The sequence below is a fragment of the Notolepis coatsorum genome (genome assembly GCF_963971535.1).
Source record: "Notolepis coatsorum genome assembly, chromosome: 17".
Classification (NCBI taxonomy): domain Eukaryota; kingdom Metazoa; phylum Chordata; class Actinopteri; order Aulopiformes; family Paralepididae; genus Notolepis; species Notolepis coatsorum.
Genome location: NC_140181.1, coordinates 79,986,022 through 80,008,001, shown reverse-complemented (window position 1 = coordinate 80,008,001; position 21,980 = coordinate 79,986,022). Strand labels below are relative to the sequence as shown.

The window sequence follows — 21,980 nt, the reverse complement described above, 5'->3', positions numbered from 1 at the left end:
TATATATATTCGGTTTAATCTGACCCTTTGTAACAGCCGCCCCCTAATTAGTCCCACCTAATTAGCTAAGCAGGGACAGATTAACCGCACTGTCCACTACTCAATGTCTGTGAGGGGTCGGGCAGTTCACAAGTCAGGGGTCATGGTCGTCATTAGGCGAGTCGGGGAGCCTTGGCGACTCTATCAGCCTCGCCACGGGTCGGTTGTAGATCCGCCCTTGGCCGAGCACTTCTGCCACTCTGACCTTTCCGTCGGCACCAGTGGTCACTTTGCTTACGCGGCCGGCCGGCCACGCAGCTCGGGGCAGTGACTGGTCTATGGTCATGACGACTGGACGGGATGAAGGGGGGCTTAGGAGGAAGCGGGCCTGAGACTGCTTTGATCTTGGCTTGGCTGTGCTTTCTCCTCCTCCGTCTGGTTCTCTTGTTCGCTCTGTACCCCGTGTGAGGAGGGGCCGGTCCCGGCCGCCCCGTCAAGGAGTCGCTTGGGGTGCTGGGTTCGAGGTCAGCTACGTCTGAAGCGCAGCTGAGGGGGGTGGAGTTCCGAACTCCCTCTGGTACCCACGGTTCTCTCACGGGCCTCTCGCTTAATGTCAATAGCCTCTGCTGTATGGGGGAGAGGCCGGTGTCGCTCGCCTCTGTGTGTAGGCAGCTAGTGGCTGCTGTTCGGTTGAGAGATTTAGCGAGGGGGCCTTGCAATGTCCATCCTAGGCGGGTCTCGACTGCTGCAGGACAGCCTCGGGTTCCGGTATGGACCCGGTCTATCGGGACGATGAGGTCTGCATGGTCGGAGCCTATCAGCAGGGTCGGAGTGGCGCCGTCTATGAGCGGGATAGGTAGTTGACTCAGGTGCACATATTTATCCATCAGCTGTGGGATGGGGTAGGTGTACTGTGATAGTCCTATTTCTTGGCTGGTGAAAGCATTTGTGATCTTGTAGCGTCGCTCTGGCTGCCCGCTTGCTGCGATAGTGAAGGAGACATTCTCGCCCTTTATCGTCTTTAAGTCTCTTCTTATTGTCCGAATCGTCATTTGGTTCTCGCTCCCCCGCAGTCCCAGCTGGGCCGCAGCGGACGCGAGCAGAAGGGTCTTCTCTGACCCGTCATCAAGGACGGCGTAAGTGTCCATGACTTTGTCCCCGTGGCTCAGGAGCACTCTGACCACTTTGAGGAGCACTCGGGGGGTCTCGCTGTGCTGGTCAATGTGGAGCACTCCTGTGGGTGGTGACGTAGACTCTATGTGGTACGAGTCGCACCTTGTCCGCCAGTGTCTGCCGTAGCAGTCGGGACAGAAGGGAGCGGTCTGGTGGAACTTTGGTTCTGGTGCCACCGCCTCGGCGTGGTACATGACCGCGACGGGCCCACTCTGTTGTCCTGGGTGACGCTTGTTGATGTCGTGCAGGACCTCCAGGTGGGTGCCACCGCACCTGCTGCACTTTTTCTTCAGGTGGCACTCAGCTGCTAGGTGGCTGCGCGCGCAGCGGAAGCAGCGGCGGTGGTCCTTGACCCACTGGCTCACGTCATCCGTGGTCAGCTTCTTGAAATCCTCGCACTGGTGGAGCCGATGTTCTCCCGCACAGTACTGGCACTCAATCTTCCACTGGTCCTCTTTCGTCGAGGGGGTGTTGTGGTTGGAGTGCTGCGGTACTGACTCTGATTGGTGCATGACAGTCACCGATCTTCTTCCATCATTTATTCTCCTGGGTCCCTCTCTGGAGCTTGGCGTGCTCCGCCCGAAGGTGTCCAGTCGTAAGCTGCTGACCTCTCTCGCCAGGAAGTCGGCCAGATCAAGGAGGGATGGCTCGGGGCCGTCGGGGTCGCGGTAGTCCCTCTGCCGCCGAAAGCGCTCCTGTCTTGCGGGTGGCAGCTTCTCCAAAATCCTCTCAACGTTAGAGTTGGCGTATAGCTCATGCCTGCCCTTCTCCCGTTGCGCTCCCAGCATCCCCACTAGGGACTGCACTTTGATTGACAGGTCGTCTAGTGAGCGATTGTCTGTGGCTGGGGGTAGGCGGTCAATATGCCTTATCTCTTCTATTACGTAATCCCATATACGTCCATATCTCTGGTCCAGCGCTGCAAGGGCCGCTGTGTATGGTGTCGAAGAGGTGGCATAGGCTAGCGCTATGTTGTGCGCTCGGGGCACTTTCAGGTGCTGGAGTAATATTGCATACTTGTGGCGTTCATCAGCGACATCCACCAGCATTGTCTCTAAGCACATCCGGAGCTCCGTGTACTGTGCTCGATTCTCATGGATGAAGTTTGGAATCGTCGGTGTGCCAATGTATGATGTCATGGATGACTGGCACATCGGTGAGCGTTGGGGGAGAGGCCTCCTAGGCGAGTCTCCTCTGGCGTGTCGTCTTGGGCTGGTACTTGGTGGGTACCGAAGGTCGGGTACCCAGGTGCTGTTCCTCGGGGCTGGCGGTGCGTCAAACTCACCCGTGAGTTGAGTCGGGGGTTTGTAGCGCAGGGCCTCGGGGCTGACTTCTGGGCTGTACTGGACCTCCTGGTCCTGAGTACGTCGCTGCGGGTCGGGGCTGTACTGGGCCTCCTGGGCCAGAGCACGTTGCTGCTGGTCGGCTTGACACTCCTCCTCTTCCTCCTCATCTCCCTCTGCTAGGACCTGGAGTCGTCTGTTCAGTCTCTCGGCGTGGTCCGGTTCTGTACCCCGATTGCTAGGTCTCGTATGGACCGGCTGGGGAGGGGGTTCGGAGACGTGGACAGGCTCCTCCTGTAGGCGGGGTTCGGAGACGTGGACAGGATCCTCCTGTAGGCGGGGTCGTCGGGTAGGGGAATGTGTCCTAGACCCATGTCTTGACGACCTCTGAGAGCTCCGTGCGGAGTGAGGGGGTGTCGCCATGGCAACCAGTTTGTCCATCAGCTCCGCCTGCATCCGGTCGCGCTCTGCCTCGCGCCGGGCATGGGCTGCGTCGCGCGCTGCTTCGCGCTGGGCATTGGCGGCGGCGCGCTGCGCATTGGCGACGTCGCGCTGGGCGTTGGCGCTGGTCTGGGCAGCGTCGCGCTGTGCGTTGGCGACGTCACGCTGGGCATTGGCGCTGGCATGGGCGGCGTGGAGCTGTGCATTTGCGACGTCGGCGCGGCTTCTCTCGATGTTCTCTTCTGTCTGGAGGCGTCTGGTCTCCAGTCTTATTCGGTCGTCCTCGCTCCTTTGTTGCGCCTGGAAGCGCTCTCGCTCACCTGCGTAATGTTCGCGCTCGCACGTCTGTTGCGCTTGAAGTCGATCGCGTTCGGTGGAGGCTGCCAGGGTGGCGATGAGTGCTTGCGCCAGCATCTTGTCCGCCTCGCTGGGGGAAGACGCCGTTCGGGGCGATCGGCTCCCGGCAGTACTGGTTGGAGATCCGTTCTCCGGTTGCGTACCGCGGAGATCCGTCTCCTGGGTGCGCGTCTCTTTAGGGTTGTCTTCCTCCCGGGGCTGGTCGGGGACTACTTCTTGGGTAGTGTCTGGGGGTAAAGTCGTGTCAGTTCCCTCCTGGTCCCCACCGTGAGCTTGGTCAGTTACATTAGCACCCACTAGGGCCTCTGTGGTCGGGGTAACCTGGTTGTTAGGGTCGGACATAATTTTACTTTCTACTTTCTCCGCGTTTAACTTCCCTTTAAAGCTAGGTATTGGACTGACAGAGTATGCCTCTAGGTAGGGAGGTGGCTGTCGTCTGCGCTGCGGGCGATCTAGCTTAGGAGAACCGTTTGTGGAGTGTTCGTCATCGGCCAATTCCATATTAATATTATATTAATATTACGCTAATTATTATCTCGGCTATCGAAGGACCAATTGTAACTGAGGGGTACAATTCCCTGACTGTATTAATCAAGTACTGATATCATTAATCACTACCGTCTATGTACTTCTGGCCAATACTGTACATAGGTATTATTAGATTAGAACACTCCAACAATAACAGGTTTTCCACACAAAATACTCGGTTAGAATATTTATTACATAAAAGGGAATATTGTTACATTACTTAGTTGCGCTTATAAGGCAAATAGAATGTGCAGGTAAATCAATAGTGCATATTAAGGATTATCTCTATGGTTATTCTGGGATAGGGGGTACTACCGGTTGTAAGCCAGCAGAGGGAGGCAAAGCTCTAGGCAAGTCAATGGTTCACGGGGGCGATGTCCCCTGGAGCAGCGGGGAAAGCAGTGGTGATCCCAGGGTGCGCTCCGCGCAGATGAGAGCCGTCGAGCCTCTGTTACGACAGAGACAGGCTTGAGTGATGGTCTCACGGGCAGGTATAGATCCCACAGTAGCAGTGGGGTAGGCGGTTCTCTGTTCCAGCAGCTTGGTCAAAGCAATGAAGACTAATAATCCTTGCCCGGAGAGTGGCACTGCCGGTGGGGTGTAAATCCCCTGTGGTGCTGCTGCTGCTCCGGTGTAAATCCTCCGGTGCGGTAATGCACGGTTGGCCTTGATGTTACTATACTATTAGCACGCGGCAATAAGTGCTCTATTATAGACACACAATTACCCACTTCACGTGGTCTTTGACTCGTAATGAAGGTTTACTAATGAATAGAGAACGATACGACAAACAGACGTATTTAGGATAACACGAGACTATATCTTGGGCAATGCGAGCCCTGCTATACCGCACGTTGCGTAGTGGGTAAGGCTTTACTCGGTAACTGAACCAGACTGAACTGAAGGCGAACTGAAAAGGAACTGCAAGGGGGGGTTCTACATTTCTTGCGCCATATATATATGTACCGTGAACAAATAGTACCTATCTCATTTCTGTCGCCTCTCGGTCTCGTAGCCGTGGGCGAAAGCGGGCATGCCTGGGCAAGTCCCGGCGGTAGCTTTCAAGTCAGCTCGAGGGGGTAGGGCTTTACTCGGTACCTGGCGCCAGGGGATCGCTTCCAATAGGGGAACGAAATATTATGGTCTGTCCTGTAGACTAAAGGGATATTCCGTGCATATTGTACAAAGAATATACAGGGGATATCAAACGATATACAAATATTATCCATGGGATCTCAGGCAATAGATATATATATTCGGTTTAATCTGACCCTTTGTAACAGGCACTAAAAAACAAATTACAAACATCTCAAAACAAGCTAGTCAGACTACTGCTTGACCTGACTCCTAGAACCCACCTCACCCCTGCCCACTTTGACAACCTAGGATGGCTTAGAGTAGACGACAGAGTACAGCAACTTGCAATGGGCCTGGTCTACAAGATACACTACGCGACCAAGGTACCCATGTACATGTCAAAATACTTCCCAAAGGTCAGTGAATACCACGATCACAACACCAGAGGGAGCTCCACAAATCATGTAAAACCCAGATTCGGCTCAAACAAGGGACTAAACACGTTTCGCAATTATGCCACATCAATGTGGAACGCCCTACCTAAAGCTGTAAAGGAATGTGAATCACTACCCACTTTCAAAAACACTCTCAAAAAACACCTACGTGAGACTGCAATTCGAAACTGGCCCCTAGAAATGTCCTAACCTAGTTGTACAGTAAATGACCAAGTAAGGCTTTGTCAGTATTCCAATGTACAGTGTAAAGTGTGTGTCCCCTACCCAACCCCCAACCCCCCCCCCCCACCTCCAATGTACAGCCCTCACCCACCACCCCACCCAACCTCCTCCAATGTACAGTTTCTACGCCAAATGTATATACACTCTTTTTCTGGACACTTTTGTATCACAAACAGTACTGTATTTTCAAATCTGATATGTCATAAATGTATAGATGTAGCAGTACTGTCTATCTGTATGTCATGTATGTCATATATGTTATGATGAATTGAAAATGGGGGACCCTGATGTAAACAAGACGAAAGTCTTTCTCTGGTCTGCATCCCCTTAACAATTGTATGTATTGAGCTGTACTGTACTGTACCCATTCTGCAATCTGTTAATAAACTTTTCAATCAATCAATCAAAACCACGCCACCAGTCTCTGAGCCAAAGATGCCACTACCCATCTGTGGACGTCCTCACTGCGCACATGACGTCAGAGAAGTAGGCGGAGTTTATTTGTCGGTCAGGAAGAGGAGAAAGGCGGACACAGAAACATCAAACGGTAAATGTACTTAGCGACAGCTTTACAACTTTAAATCGATCCATTTGACAGATACAGAGGTATTATATCAGTATATCGGGGACGTCGTGTACTTTTGTGAGAAAGAATATTGAAAGATGTCCGTAATCCGCAGCGTAAAAAAGCATCGCTAGCTGACTTGCTAACGCCAGCTAGCTGGTTTGACAGGCCCAGACTACAGAGATAGGAATGGGAAGAACACACCACGGAATGTTCCGTGTTTACAATCGTTGTGCTATAGCTATTATACTCTTATTTGCCCGGCCATGTATCCGCTTGGCCGGCTATGGTTGTGTACATTTCATATATTAACTCAAATGCAGTTGATCCGCTAGGATAAAAGTGGAGTTGACAAATATTTATGATGTGAATCTGCTGCGCCTCACTGGAGGAACTGCTCAGCATTATCATTCCAGCACATAGACCGCGCCGCTGGCCACTCTGCTCCATTCCGGGGTTGTTTCAGTGGTTTACCATATTTTTTGGTAACCTTAATGCTAGGCTCACCGTCTTGATTTAAAACGGTAACGCTGTGTACCGCTCGATGGCCGAACAACCGTATAATAATATCCTTTTGTTTTGCCCTGTCCTTTTGTAGATGGCAGCCATCAGGAAGAAGCTGGTGATAGTTGGGGATGGTGCGTGTGGTAAGACCTGTCTGCTCATCGTCTTCAGCAAGGACCAGTTCCCCGAAGTCTATGTCCCCACTGTGTTTGAGAACTATGTGGCAGACATTGAGGTGGATAGCAAGCAGGTAAGCATCAGTATTCTTAGCTGGTAAACTCAACCTCTAATATGCTCAACCATCAAAGTACGAGGTTGGGAGTAAATACCATGGGCTAGGTAACAATAAATGCTTGCCAATCGGCCAACTCAATTTCATTTAAAGAATTATTACTTTGTTGGATTTGTTATTACAATACCTTGGTCGTGCGAATTTGCCATATTCAATCGTTTGTAAACTTGCAATGTTTATAATCAAAGCTCAGTTTGCGTGTGGCTTTTTCTCAAACCGAGCTATGTAATTGATTGATTGATTGACAATTGTATTAACAGATTGCAGAATGGGTACAATACAGTACAGCTCAATACACACAATTGTTAAGGGGATGCAGACCAGAGAGACTTTCGTCTTGTTTACATCAGGGTCCCCCATTTTCAATTCATCATAACGTATACATACATGACATACAGTACTGCTACATCTATACATTTATGACATACCAGATTTACAAATACAGTACTGTTTTTGATACAAGAATAGTCTAAAAAAGAGAGTATATACATTTGACGAAGAAACTCATAATCTCTGACATGACTTCAAATAAGGGTTTCCTATGGGTTTCCCCTAATTGAAGTTACCTGTCGGGTCACTTATTTTGGCATGGCAAGTCACCTGCAAATGCAGTCACATCACAGATTACGTAGCTCTGTTTGAGGAAAAGACCTATGCTGACAATGCTGGCATTATAAACATTGCACTTGAATATTCCAACTTCGCGCCAAGGTGTTGTAATAACAAAGCCAACAATATATTTTCACGTCTTTACATTCAGTCGTGCTTGATTGGCGAGCGTTTGTTTTTTGGTCTATGGTATTTTCTTTCTCCCAACCTCATACTATGCGGTTGAGCATATTAGATGTTGGGTTCACCAGTTACCACCATCTTAAGGCAGTGGTTCTAAGATGGGGTCTGAGGATCCATAATTAGGGCTCTGAAAATGTCAATAGATAATGAAGGTTCCCATGCGAGTAGAAGACTACACAGAAGTAGTCAACTCACCCAAGCTATGTTTGTAATATTGGACACTTTTTCCAAATGTATTTTCCTCCAATGTTTAGGCCAAGTGAGGAGGCATATTAGTCAAACTGTCCTGTCTGGCCTCTTACTAATCTATTAAAAGTTATAAAATAATTATTTATTTAATCAATTTCATTCTGCTGTCAACCCCTCGCCTGCCGTGAACTGCTATGTAGTTCTATGCTATAAGTTAAATTGTTTCTAAAAACACAAATATGCTTTTGGTAGGGTAATATTTCTGAGTGTTCATCCATCTCTCTCTCTCTCTAGGTGGAGCTTGCGTTGTGGGACACAGCAGGTCAGGAGGACTATGACAGACTGAGGCCTCTTTCCTACCCCGACACGGACGTCATCCTCATGTGCTTCTCTGTAGACAGTCCTGACAGTTTAGGTAATGGACCTATCTCAAACCCGCCCTATTTTTCCGATTCTCCGATCACAACCTAGTCCCGACGGTTTGGGTAACCGTTGGGCACCATCTCAAACCCTGCCCTATTTTCTCTATCCTCCAATCTCAACCGTCGCTTCCTTCGGATAAACTTTGTTCGTCGGAGGGAAGCGTCACTTGCGATAGGAGGATCAAGAAAAGAGGGCGCGGCTCGAGACGGTCCGTTGTGACACTGCACACGTTCCCTTGAACCCCTATAATTTCTGATTAATTGACTCACTGTGTTCTGTGTGTGGCTCCTCCCCCTGTAGAGAACATCCCGGAGAAGTGGACACCTGAAGTGAAGCACTTCTGTCCAAATGTTCCCATCATCCTCGTGGGCAACAAGAAGGACCTGCGCAACGACGAGCACACTAGACGAGAGCTCGCCAAGATGAAACAGGTGGGTGTGTTTGATTTAGTTTGTTGTTGTCGTGGGTTTGGGTGGGGCTGAAAAGGACCATACCAGTCTTTTGAAGTGATTATTCCAAGTCATTCTTGCCATGATCCAAAAAAAAGGCAAGGCGCACTTTTCTTTTTTTCATAATCTTTTACTTGGTAGTTGTTTTCTGCCGATTCACCGCTGCCATTTTGCTTCCAGTGTATCTGAAAATGTGTCATCGTGTTTGACTAAAATGCCATGCCAACATCTGATGTTGTCACGTTTGACTGAAATGCTGTCTGTCACTTGTTTTCTGAAATGTTCTGCCCAATATAGCAGCATTTCGGGGAAGTAAATGCACCTCGGATGATTAGCGTGGCATTTTAGTCAGACGTAGTGACTTTCACCGGTTTACGTGGTGTTTAAGACATACTTCCCAAAGGTCAGTGAATACCACAACCACAACACCAGAGGGAGCTCCACAAATCATGTTAACCCCAGATTCGGCTCAAACAAGGGACTAAACACGTTTTGCAATTATGCCACATCAATGTGGGACACCCTACCCACAGCTGTAAAGGAATGTGAATCACTACCCAGTAGCCAGTACCCACCTTCAAAACCACTCTCAAAGAGCACCTACGGGAGACTGCAATTCGAAACTGGCCCCTGTAAATATCCAAACCCAACCCCCTCCAATGTACAGTTTTCCCCCCCACCTACCCAACCCCAAACCACCTCCCCCAGGCCATCAGAGCCTTGAACAATGAACATTGAGAGACACAGAAACTGAACTATCCACACACAAGCACACACAAGCACACACAAGACACGCACGCTGAGCACGCTCACACACTAGCAGCCACTTTAACACTCATGCCACACTTATGGCCAGAGGAAAGGCCACTTTAAATTAGTAAAACAACAGGAACAGTGTATTGCACTACTAAAGCTACCTAGCATGTCCTATATGCTCTGTAAATACTATGTACAGATACCGAGATGGCACACCATGTTACCTGTTTATCGCACTGTTGTTTTTATTGGATTCTATTATATGTTGTACCACTGTATTTTTATTGGATTCTATTATATGTTGTACCACTGTATTGCACATCGTCGCGGGCAAGACCAGCCGCATTTCATTGTATACCTGTATGCCGTGACAATTAAAACTCTTGACTTGACTCCAATGTACAGTTACCCAACCTCCTCCAATGTACAGTTTCTTCCCCCTCAAATGTATATACTCTCTTTTTAGACTATTTTTGTACTCATAAACAGTACTGTATATTTGTAGATCTGGTATGTCATAAATGTCTAGATGACTGTACTGTCTACCTGTATGTCATATATGTTATGATTAATTGAAAATGGGGGACCCTGATGTAAACAAGACAAAAGTCTTTCTCTGGTCTGCATCCCCTTAACAATTGTGTGTATTGAGCTGTACTGTATTGTACCCATTCTGCAATCTTAATAAAATGTTCAATCAATCAAAACACATTTTCAGATACAATGGAAGCCTATGGCAGTGGTGAATCTGCAGAAAATAACGATGTTTTACAATAGCATTTTGTTTTTTTCATATACATTTTTTTATTTAGTTTTTTTTCTTTTTTTCTGACAATTCTATATATGGTTTAGATAAGATTCAATGTATTGTCATTATACAGCACAAGTACAGTACAACGGAAATAAGTTTAGCATCCAACCAGAGTGCAAATGTAGCAGTAAAGTGCAACAGCAATATATCACCTGCATATTGTTGTTGCACTTTAATGCTACATTTGCACTCTGGTTGGATGCCAAACTTATTTTCGTTGTACTGTACTTGTGCTGTATAATGACAATAAATTGGAATCTAATCTAAACCATATATAGAATTGTCAGAAGAAGAAAAAAGCCTCTAAATTACTGGCTATTTATGTTAGCCAGCACCATATAGATTTTGGTGGCAGTACATACAAGTTATGGTGGAAAAAAGCAGGTGTTTTGTGTGAAGGGAGCATGTCATTTTGAGAAAATGGCTGTTTAAAAGTTTGTTTGTTCTTAATTTGATTGGCAAGATCATTGATGCCAGTTTTACAGATCGATTGGATTTGAGTTCCACGTCTTTTTGATGCATCAATCAATTATTTATCACATGGAGCTCTGATGTAACTGTTCCCTTTGGTTTGTCTCTGTAGGAGCCGGTGAAACCGGAAGAGGCCAAAGACATGGCGGGCCGCATCGGCGCCTCCGGCTACCACGAGTGCTCTGCCAAAACCAAAGATGGAGTGAGGGAGGTGTTCGAGATGGCCACCAGGGCAGCGCTCCAGGCCAAGAAGCGTAACAGGCGGTCCGTTTGCAGTCTCTTATAGGCCGGCTGTGAATTAAGGAGCTGCCCTTGAGCACAGATATAGGGGCAGCTTTGTCCCTTGTCCCTTTTTATTGAGACTTGAGGTAGGGGAGGGGTATTGGGGAGGGCCAGGAAAGATTGGGGGGGGGGGGGCCCAATTTAAAATCTTTTGCTCGCCTCTGCACGCGCAAGCAGATCTGAAAGGAATTTGATACGCGTCTACACAGTGGCCTTTGCTTTATAGCGTTAAAATGAAGTGCCATATCGATTTGAGCCTCATCGATCCCTTTCAGATCTAGAGAGGTGTGCAAGGGCGTGTGTGTGAGGGGGGAGGGGTGGTTTTGGAATTGGGCAAATGATGAAAAGGAGAGGTGAAACTGTGCCATGATGGAATTGGGAGTGAGTAAAGGTCCTTACCAGGCCAAAGACAATGGGGGACATGCAGCGAGAGAGACAAAAGCTAAATGATAGAACAGATTATAGGCCTAAGTGTCTAAGTGGATCTTTTACAGTATCGCCTACATGTAGTGCCTTGAGAGCAATGGTCAGGAATAGTTGATATTGGGGGTGTGTGGGGGGGGGGGGGTTCATAACCTGGATGGGGTATTACTTTATCATATTTAGGGTCCATGCTCTATAGGGCTGGGCGGTATAGTGACTTTTTACGGTTTTATCGATATATTTTCAAACAAGATATACAGGATGAGTCAATACCGTTTATATCGATATAGTTTGATTTGCGTTAAAATGCTTAACCCGTTTCTTCCGTAAAGGCTATGCCAGTGTTTGCATCTGTCCTCTCGCACTCTCCGCGCAGCCCCCCGCCCCCACACGCTCAAGTGTTCCCTTTAACATGGAGGAGACAGCCACGGTCCAAAACAGCAATTATCTGGAGATGGTTTGCATTTAAGAGATTGAGTGAGCAGCAGAACCACGAACACTCAGATGTGTCATTTGGGAGCATTTAGGGAGGATAAGAGTAAAGCCTTGTGTTGTTGGTGGGCCTGTGGTCTGCTCTTGGCAAGCTGACATTGAGAGCTGGTCGAAGATATTTAAATTGGGTGATTTTGCTAACTTTTCTTCATCACTGACTGCCAGTTCAAAGTTTTCCAGCAGCAGATCAACTTTAATGGCCAGACAGGCTGCCTGAGCTGAGGCTTCTAATAATCTTAACGTTAGTAACATAACGTTGCTGTGTCTCTGCATGTGTGTGTTTGTCTGTGCTTTATCCACCAAGCTAAAATAGAGATAACCTTATAGACGCAGTGGATTTGCAGGTCTGAATCGGGTCAGTAAGCGTAAAGTTGACTTACGTTGTCCCTTGACACACAACACTTGAAAACTAAGTACTGGTAGCCTATTATGAACTTTTACTCATAAAGTCCTTAGTGGAGTTTTGGAGAGTGAATCGGTGCAGGCCCGGTAGCGCTCATTTGCGCTCCGATTTGAGAGAAAGAGAGCATGTCCAGTGATGGAGATGGCCTTGTACAAGCAACGTTATTATTTTAGTTGTAATCACTTAGTGACTATTTAGGTTGTAACCGAGTCCGTCGATAAACATTTGATTGGAAACTTGGTCAACGAGCACACAGTCTAACGTAGGACTGGCCCAAACTATTAGGATATTCCAACTTTGCTATTTTGGAAGGCTTCAGTTATACACTCTCCTTTGTTCTTCATTAGGCCTAATTCATTGGTCTTTAGTCAGCTTGTTCTCAATTCCAATTTCTGTAAAATTTAACTTTTTTGCGTATCCGAATGTGATCATAGATTATGTCTATATCGGAGTCTAGATAATGTAAAAAAATTATAATAATAAATCAAATACATGTATATAAAACGACTTTGTCAGAACAAGTAGGCCTCAAGAGAACATTCAGCCCACCTCGTAGGAAAATACAGATATATATATATATATTATGTGTTTCCATTCAGCCTAAAATACTGAGATATGATTTTTGGTCCATATCGCCCAGCCCTAATGCTCCACCCTTGTTAACACTTTCTCCTTATCATTGGCTTGGTTTCTTCAGGCTCATGTTCTGACTCGGGCCCTATGCAGGGGGTTTGCCTAAACCAGATTGTATAAGATGCCCCCCACCCCACCCCCATATTGAATTACTCACCTGATGATCTACTTATTGTGCGTGCGTGTATGTATGCTTGTGTGTATGTGCATACTCCAACCCGGGTCTGCATGCAGTGAATGTGTATGTTTGCGTTTGTTGATTAATTTCTTTCCATGTCTATGTACTGTATGCATGTAAAGGCCTGTTGTGTGACACCTAACCCATGCCCCCCCCCCTCCCCCCATGCCAAAGTTACCCCTGAAAGCCACAGTATATAGTTTCAAACGGGTATTGGAATCAACAGCTTACTACGAGTGACAAAGAAACTTAAAAAAATATATTTGTACTTTACCGGAAGACTTCATAGACATATAGAGGCACAATCAAAACCGTTATGTTTTTAGGACCCTTTTGTTTTTCCTGTGTATACAAGAGATGAATTTGATTGTGTTAATCACTCAGTGGGTTCAGTGATACGTCACGTGGTATAGTCATTAAGGATAGAAGAAGGTAGGCTGTTTCTTTTTTTCTTTCTTTTTTATTATTATTATTCTAGTATGTACTGTATGTCTTACAAGGCCTTGTAAGGACATGTTTATGACATGTTGATTTCCATTTTGCCTCTCACTCGACTCCCCTGCATCTCTTTTTATCCATATTTGTCATTATTGTATTATTACCTTTATTGTTAATGTCTCTAATTTCCGTAGTATATTTTAACCATTTTCTTAATCCTACTGTTTTTCATCAGCTTATGTCAGTTGGATGATAAAATTGTAACCATAGTATTCATTGTTAATTGAAGGTCAAGCATAGGGTGAAAAGTCGGGAGGTTGTTGGGGGGGGTGGGGGGTTGCAGGGGCTGTTACTTTTTGTACTGTGACATCTTGGGATTTCTGCAGTTTTTGTTTTCCAAATAAAGCTGGTATTAGGGTTTTATTGAGTATACGTGTCTTCATTGAATGAATGAAAACTTTATTTAACAGATTGCAGAATGGGTACAATACAGTACAGCTCAATACACACAATTGTTAAGGGGATGCAGACCAGAGAAAGACTCTTGTTTACATCAGGGTCCCCCATTTTCAATTCATAGTGGCCCCATTCATTGCACCGCAACCACACGTTCGATACATATTTCCACCAAAATCATTGACATTTGCAGAATATATTAAAATTTAGTTAATTATAGTAACTGATATGCACGTAGGCTCCATATCAGCAACATCTATGGGGGCCCTTTTCGATCTCACATTGTCCAATTATTGTAGCTGTAAAAGGGTGCTCTAGCCATACAGGCCAATCAAATGGTCGAATCGAGAGTATCGGTCCCGCCCCTGCTCTCTAAACAAGACTGGCTGTAGCCATTTTAGTTGTTGCTGCTCTGAATAATAACTATCATCTTTAGCCGTGCTCCTGCATGTCAATTCGGGAACGAATGTAGATTAATGTGGCATTGGTAAGTTTTCCTTCATTTCCAATGTAATGGTATTTGCAACATATGAGGTCGTGCGGGCTGACTGGAAGCAGGCTAGCTAACGTTAGCTAGTGAGCTCTGCCCATGTAGCTAACAGCTAGCGGAGAATGACCGCCACTCGTCATTGCTGCATACGGTATGGTCGTGTGTGTGTGTGTCCACATTTATTTAACGTATACGTGTGCATAGAGAAACCATTAGTAACGTTACACGATGACCTCTGCCTGAGTGTAACTCTAAACGTAGCGGTTTAGTTTGTACAACAATGACGCAAATAGCTTAACACGCCTATTTGCGTTTTTTCTTTTTGCCTCTACGGTAAGGTGATCACAGATCTCCGGTGCAAACTGCACCACACACGCAAGAAGCTCTCACCAGCCGCGTAACGGCTAACAGTTATATGTTTAGAGAGGCATGCATTATTTAGTAGTTTCTTTAGAAGTTCTTATTTTGTTTCATTGCACAAAGGATGGCCTGTGTTCTCTCCCTCTACCTTACATTGCCCGTACTTCATCACCCCATCCATCATTTGCCTTTCCATTCACATACATGTAAGAGGACTGTTGTTTTTCTAGGATCAAGGATGTCTAGTGCTGTAACGAAGAGAAAGACAGAAACATATTAGACCAGAGCAGAATCAGAGGACCAGTATGGACTATGAGAGACGGTGAGTCTGCATCTACTAATATCGTACATTATGTTCCATGTAGGTAATAAAAACATTTTAGTGACAAAAATCCCCCTCAATGTCTTTGGTTCTCAGTAGGGGTGGCCGTGGTGACCGGATGGGTCGCTATGGCAACACTCCCAATGATCACAACTTCCGGGATATGGACTACAGAGGCTACGGCCAGGACGACGAGGAGCCGGACACGGGATTCGGTCCCAGAGGGGAGCGCGACAGGCAATACGACCGGGACGAGCAGTCGGCGGGGGGGCACAACTTCTCCCCGGGTCACCCCCAGGACCGTCCGGGGTTTCGCCAGAGAGGAGAGGGGCGAGGAGAGATGGGACGAGGGGGCAAAGGGCTCCCGTGCCCCCCTCGCCCCCAGCCGCAGCCCGATCGGCCCTTCCCCAGGCTCCGGAGGGAGGAGGAGGGATCCAGGAGGGACTTCCAGCAGTTTAGGACCGGCCCCCAACGAAGGGGAGGGGGCCAGGACGGGAGAGGCTACCCCGAGGACGGCTCCCCTCACCTGGGGGGCAGAGACGATGACTGGGGCCACGAGGGCAGCGCCCACTCTGAACACGCCGAATACAGTGCGGTGAGACACGGAGAAGAGGATGAGCGGGAGAGGTTCCCCCGTGGGCCAGGCAAGAGGAAGGTGAGCTGAGGCCAAGGGCTCTACATAGTCTAGAAGTACACATACACCATGCAGTCCTTTTTCTCTTTCATAGTCCAGGCGTATGTGGAATTCTTTTTCAAGGCCTTTTCTTAACACAGCCTCTCCCTCCTGTACCCTCCTTTCCTCACCCCTCACCTGGTCATTCCTCCCCCTGTACCCTCCTTTCCTCGCCCCTCACCTGGTCATCCCTCCTCCTGTACCCTCCTTTCCTCTCCCCTCACCTGGTCATCCTTCCCCCCTGTACCCTTCTTTACTCACCCCTCACCTGGACGTCCCTCCCCCTGTACCCTCCTTTCCTCTCCCCTCACCTGGTCATCCTTCCCCCCCTGTACCCTCCTTTCTTCTCCCCTCACCTGGACGTCCCTCCCCCTGTACCCTCCTTTCCTCGCTCCTGACCTGGTAATCCCTCCCGCCCCCTTTCTTCCCAGACAGCTTAAAAGACGATCCCACAGATCGAGGGGGGGGGGGTGCTTTATCTCCACTGAACTCCTAACCTAAATTGTATTTGATTAGCCGTGTTTTAAAAACAATCGACCATGAATATTTGATTAACCTCTCCGGTTCCACCACACGTACCGGCTCTTTGGTCCTACAATCCCCTTTTGATCCGTGCACATGCTGAGCCATATTGTCCACGAATGATGGGTATGTGCAGACAGAAAAGTTTAGTGGTCCACGGACATGCGGCCTATGCGGACATATGGTATTGCGTCATTTTAGTCCATGCGGACCCCGGCGTAGTCTGTTTCCAGTACGTCTTGACTATGACTGAGCCTTAAGGTGCCCTCTCTCTCTTAGCTATGATGTCGTTGTTGCCACGCTGTACGTGTGACAGGCATGTTCTGTGCCGTGTTGTGTAGGGGTTTCCAGGGGGTGCCGAGGAGCGGGGTGGTGGTGGTAGTGAGTCAGGTCCAGAGTTGTCCCTGGAGGAGCTGGATCAGAGGGACCAGGACTTCCGAGCGGATCTGGACCTCAACCAGAGACCCAGCAACATCATCATGCTACGCATGCTCCCACCCAATGCCTCCGCCAATGAGGTGCGTGTGTCATGTGTATGTATGTATGTATTAGGGCTGCACAATTCTTGCTAAAATGTTAATCACAAGACTCCTAAGAATTGAGATCACGATTCTCTCACACAATTCTTATTTTTTCAATAAAAACATTTATTGCACTCTTTCTTAAACAGATAACATAACATATATCAAAGTGCTTGACTTAAACTTAAACATAACATATATGAAAGTGCTTGACTTAAACTTAAAAGTATCTTGTAACATACAAAATAACTCGAGTCTCTTTTAGTCTCTTACGCCCGCTCGTCGTGGCACTTTGCTCTCGTCAGTCAGCTCAGGGCGTCATTCGACAAGCGCTCCGTCAAATGACCACTTTCGGTTCTGACCTTTGTCCCGACTAGCGTCAGAATGTTATGAAGTGGACGGCCATTTTGCATAATCACGCTGTTTTTACCGGTACACACATTACAAAATTCATTCACTAATTTTTCGTGGGATTTTGATCAACTTTGGACTGTATGACTATAAGACTTCAGGCTATGCAACCGTTGTGTTGTCCAGCTCCTACCTCTCATCTGGAACCCAAAAACAGGAATCTGGCGACATGTCGACACAAAAGTAAGAAAATATATTGAATGTTGAATTAATGGCGTGTTTTGCTTTACATCGTGTAAGTGTAATTGATATCCCAACTGGGATTGTTCTGAAGCAAATACGTCAACACGTGAATGCAGCGCGACGTGAATGCATAGGGAATAGGAGCAAGTGTTTGAATGCAACTGATCTCCATTTTGACGCAAATGCGAATACATAATAATTGTCGTCATTTAGAAATGAGATCGCATAATGTCTATGAATCGAGATCGCAATTTATTTTACGATTAATCGTGCAGCCCTAGTATGTATGTATGTATGTGTGTGTGTTGTGAGATATTTACTCGCATATAAATTGTCAAATAATTCAGTCGGATTACTTCACCCAAATTGACTCGTATATCTGACTATATTCAATATCCAAATTGTCATGGTTATCAATAATGAAAGGTAGAAGATCTTTCAAACGGTTTATTCAAAGAAGTGAATCAGCAATTTACAGACGGGAAAATGATACATTGCAATGTAGTCATTTCAACCGGCAGAGAACATAAACATTATACACTTGTCTGCCCAGAACATAAAGACTGAGCTTCTTTTATGTTATCACTAGGCCAATGAAAATGCTTCTTCAGAAATAGGATCAGAAACGAGACTGACACGAGACCAAATAGAGAACAGATATTGGTCAGCTAGGTAGGATTGGATTACAACTGAGCTCAATATTATTAGAACACAGACTCTCGTCTCCTGACAAGAATGTATGGATTTTACATTCCCTGTGTGCGCACATCAGAATACAGGGTCGGCCAACACAGTAAATAACAGTTGATTGTACACTTGTTTAAGTCATTTACAATATGGAATTATAGAAGGATAGATAGATGGATCAAATCAAATTTATTTGTAAGGCCCGACACGGCCGGACACGTCTTCTTTAAACAAGTCAAGAAGAAACATCACAATAAATCAAGAACAAAACAAAAAACACCATGAAATCCAAAGTAAACTGTTAAATAAATAAATGCAACACTCCCAGACATACCCCACGAGAAGGTAAGGAAAAACTCACTAAAAACCAATCAATAGGAAAAACCCACACAGACAATTTGGAGGGGAGAAACCTTAGAAGGGCCTAGCCATCACTTTTAACCTAGCCATCTATAAAACATCATGCTAAAACTGTGAAACAAATCCTACTCTCCTAAAATAATAAATACATAGCATACATTACTCAATTATGCAATAGTGCTGCTGCTTTTTATTTTGTTCAAATCTTTTAGTTAATAAGTTAATAAGACTACAGCGATTTCATGATGGCTTCCTGTCCTCGCCCCCGTTTTCCGATGCAATGCTCGGAGATTTTAAAATCATTGGGAAACAAACGTAGTGCTGAAAATATACACTTTGATTGCTGTTTTGATAGGGTTATGATCTTTACTCCTGGCTACATTTGAAAAAGAAACGCAACGTTGTACTTATTTGGGATAGCCGTGTCGGAGATAAAATGCCGGTTTGCCAACATGAAGTGAGGCTAAGTGTCGGAAACCTAACGTTACATTTCCTACAAAGGGGCTGGTTGTCCTGCACAATACATTTGGTTATTTTCTCTGAGTTAACAGCTTTGCTTTGTTACCATCTGCAGGGAGTTTCTCGCACTTATGAATGGTTTCCAGCGAAGTTAGTTGCCTCTTGGCATTCGTTGCACGTATAAACTCGGCATACTTCATTTCAATGATGTAACGTTAGTCCAAGTGTTTAATTAAGTCCGTGGTGTTAAAGTTCCCAGTGTTGCTGCCATCCCTAGAAATACTTCCGTTGCAGATATTACACTCGGCTGTGTCGTGTTATTCCACATACACGTGAGTCCTCTGTATTTGTGAGTGTCTTTATTGTTAGATGTTAGCCCCATAGCTCCACCATTATCTGTTCCTAGTCTACTCTACTCTGCGTACCTGCCTGTGACCCCAGTACGGTGGCCTCTACTCTCTATGTCGTATTAGCACGCATAATTATCTATTCCCCCCTTCTTTTTCCGTTTTTCTCCCCTCCCAATGTTAGTCGTTATGCCAATTCCCAATCCCCTTCCTGGTCCTTGCGCACTCTACCCCCTACCGTTGGTCTGGGGGGGCGGCGACTATCACATGCTTCCTCCGACACATGTGTACCCAGCCCACCACTTCTTTTCACCTGGCAGCGCGGACTCTCACTGGGAGAGTGTAACGCTCGCTGTGCAGGCGCCCCGACCGAACTGTAGGAGTCGCTGTTTACAACGACCCGGACCCACCCACCGGCTTCCCTCCCGCTGACTCTGCCAATCGAGCCAGTATGACGGCCGGCCAAGCCGGAGGCAATGCTGACAGTCGGATTCGATACCAGTGTCTCTTGCGTTGGTGACGAGCGCTTAGTCCGCTGCGCCACCCAGCCGCCCCGATCTCGTGAATTTGACCAGTATCGGACCGATACTGAGTATCGGATCGGTGCCATCCCTATAAAGAACCAAGAGGGAATTCCTCTTTAAAGGGGAACTCCAACATTTTGGGAAATTAGCTTATTTAACATCTTCCCTGGAGTTAGACAAGAAGATACATACCTTTTTTGTCTCTGTGCGTGCATTTAGCTTTGGGAATAGACGCTCCGTTAGCATAGCTTAGCTTCATCACTGGAAGTGAGGCAGATCCGTAGCCTTACAGTGCCTTACAGTGTATAGTTTGATTGATTGAAAAGTTTATTAACGGATTGCAGAATACACTCCAAATACAACTCAAACGTTCATGTAAACATGTTGTGACCTGTGTATTCACCATGTGGAGAAATAAAAAATAATTGAATTAGACAATTACATTTTATAAGCAAATATACTCTGAACTATTTTTTTGACCAACCACTACTCTATGAGCGCAGCCAGTGATTTCAACGTGACGCCGTGTGTGTTTACATTCTCATTCATTCAAAAGATCCAAACCGATTGAAGTTTATGGATACCATGACTTGAAATCCTCTTACCTTGACGATTAAAAGCCTCCCCAATTTAGAAAACAGTAATCCAATGGCTGGTATTGTTATATACCGGACGCTCTGAGCTAACCGGAGCTAACACAGACCAGGATCGCAAAGCATAATATAATGACTTCCTTTCTGGGGTTGTCAAAATAAAAGTGCGACGTTTATAGCAGCGGAAAACATTTATTTTGTACATTATCTAACGTTAACACAAACCTAAACTAACTTTAGGTTAGTTGTAGCGTTAGTTTAGGTTCGTGTTAACGTTAGATAATGTACAAAATAAACGTTTTCCGCTGCTATAAACGTCGCACTTTTATTTTGACAACCCCAGAAAGGAAGTCATTATATTATGCTTTGCGATCCTGGTCTGTGTTAGCTCCGGTTAGCTCAGAGCGTCCGGTATATAACAATACCAGCCATTGGATTACTGTTTTCTAAATTGGGGAGGCTTTTAATCGTCAAGGTAAGAGGATTTCAAGTCATGGTATCCATAAACTTCAATCGGTTTGGATCTTTTGAATGAATGAGAATGTAAACACACACGGCGTCACGTTGAAATCACTGGCTGCTCTCATAGAGTAGTGGTTGGTCAAAAAAATTGTTCAGAGTATATTTGCTTATAAAACGTAATTGTCTAATTCAATTATTTTTTATTTCTCCACGTGGTGAATACACAGGTCACAACATGTTTACATGAACGGAGTTGTATTTGGAGTGTATTCTGCAATCTGTTAATACACTTTTCAATCAAACTATACACTGTAAGGCACTGTAAGGCTACGGATCTGCCTCACTTCCAGTGATGAAGCTAAGCTATGCTAACGGAGCGTCTATTCCAAAAGCTAAATGCACGCACAGAGACAAAAAAAGTATGTATCTTCTTGTCTAACTCCAGGGAAGATGTTAAATAAGCTAATTTCCCAAAATGTTGGAGTTCCCCTTTAAAGCCTTCAAATATGCACTCTTTACAGGGTTTTATATGATCTCAAGCACAAATATGTGGGATATGCATGCAGACCACTTTGCAATGAGGCATAGTTAATACCCTAAACGCGTTGCAAAGTGGCCTGCATGCATATCCAGACTATTTGCGTTTTGAAAGCCTATAAAACACTGTAAAGGCAAAGGGTGCATATTTGAAGGCTTTGATTAAATTATTGTTGTTTGTGTTACAGAATAGCTTCCTGCTTGATTCTTTACATTTTGGGAACCATGTTATCTTTCACCAATTTTGTGTTGGTTCATAAATTCATCAGGCACTTTTCCCCCCTCCAACTCCTTTTTATTGGGCTTTTCAGGGTGAAAACCCTGCCATAGATCAAAATGGTCCAGCATTGGGGACTGGTGTCTGTCCCACCCTGTCTATGTGATTTAATATTCTATGCCTTAATTTGTCTTGTCTATTTTTCTGCTGTCTATTTTATGCTCATTTTATACCAAATTT

The 21,980-nt window shown here is 46.0% G+C and overlaps 2 protein-coding genes across 6 annotated transcripts in view; both read left to right on the top strand.

Moving 5' to 3' along the window:
- Positions 1-5,986: 5,986 nt before the first annotated feature.
- LOC311244597 (rho-related GTP-binding protein RhoA-C-like) lies at positions 5,987-11,141 on the top strand. Of its 2 annotated transcripts, none has more exons than XM_084334192.1 (5): positions 5,987-6,062; positions 6,679-6,834; positions 8,152-8,272; positions 8,581-8,711; positions 10,880-11,141. In XM_084334192.1, the coding sequence occupies exons 2-5, from the start codon at positions 6,679-6,681 to the stop codon at positions 11,051-11,053; spliced, it is 582 nt and encodes a 193-aa protein (XP_084190318.1). In that variant the 5' UTR covers positions 5,987-6,062; the 3' UTR covers positions 11,054-11,141. The 2 variants fall into 2 exon arrangements, with proteins under 2 accessions (XP_084190318.1, XP_084190319.1); XM_084334193.1 differs by having other exon boundaries at positions 6,017-6,068.
- Positions 11,142-14,442: 3,301 nt separating this feature from the next.
- Positions 14,443-21,980, top strand: part of rbm10 (RNA binding motif protein 10) — a 29,937-nt gene continuing 22,399 nt past the window's right edge. For 2 of the 4 annotated variants that reach the window (XM_084332853.1, XM_084332851.1), the window contains exons 1-4: positions 14,443-14,559; positions 15,153-15,244; positions 15,341-15,899; positions 16,781-16,957. In XM_084332853.1, the coding sequence (XP_084188979.1) occupies positions 15,228-15,244; positions 15,341-15,899; positions 16,781-16,957 (753 nt within the window). In that variant the 5' untranslated portion in view covers positions 14,443-14,559; positions 15,153-15,227. The remainder of the gene's footprint in view (positions 14,560-15,152; positions 15,245-15,340; positions 15,900-16,780; positions 16,958-21,980) is intronic. The other 2 variants (XM_084332852.1, XM_084332854.1) reach the window with 2 other exon arrangements.

What these genes read in the sequence shown, in the direction of transcription:
- LOC311244597 (XM_084334192.1), top strand. Translation starts at nt 6,679, where the DNA reads ATGGCAGCCATCAGGAAGAAGCTGGTGATAGTTGGGGATGGTGCGTGT. An exon ending in AGACAGTCCTGACAGTTTAG is followed by an intron (nt 8,273 to 8,580) that starts GTAATGGACCTA and finishes CTCCCCCTGTAG; the next exon opens with AGAACATCCCGGAGAAGTGG. An exon ending in AGCTCGCCAAGATGAAACAG is followed by an intron (nt 8,712 to 10,879) that starts GTGGGTGTGTTT and finishes TTGTCTCTGTAG; the next exon opens with GAGCCGGTGAAACCGGAAGA.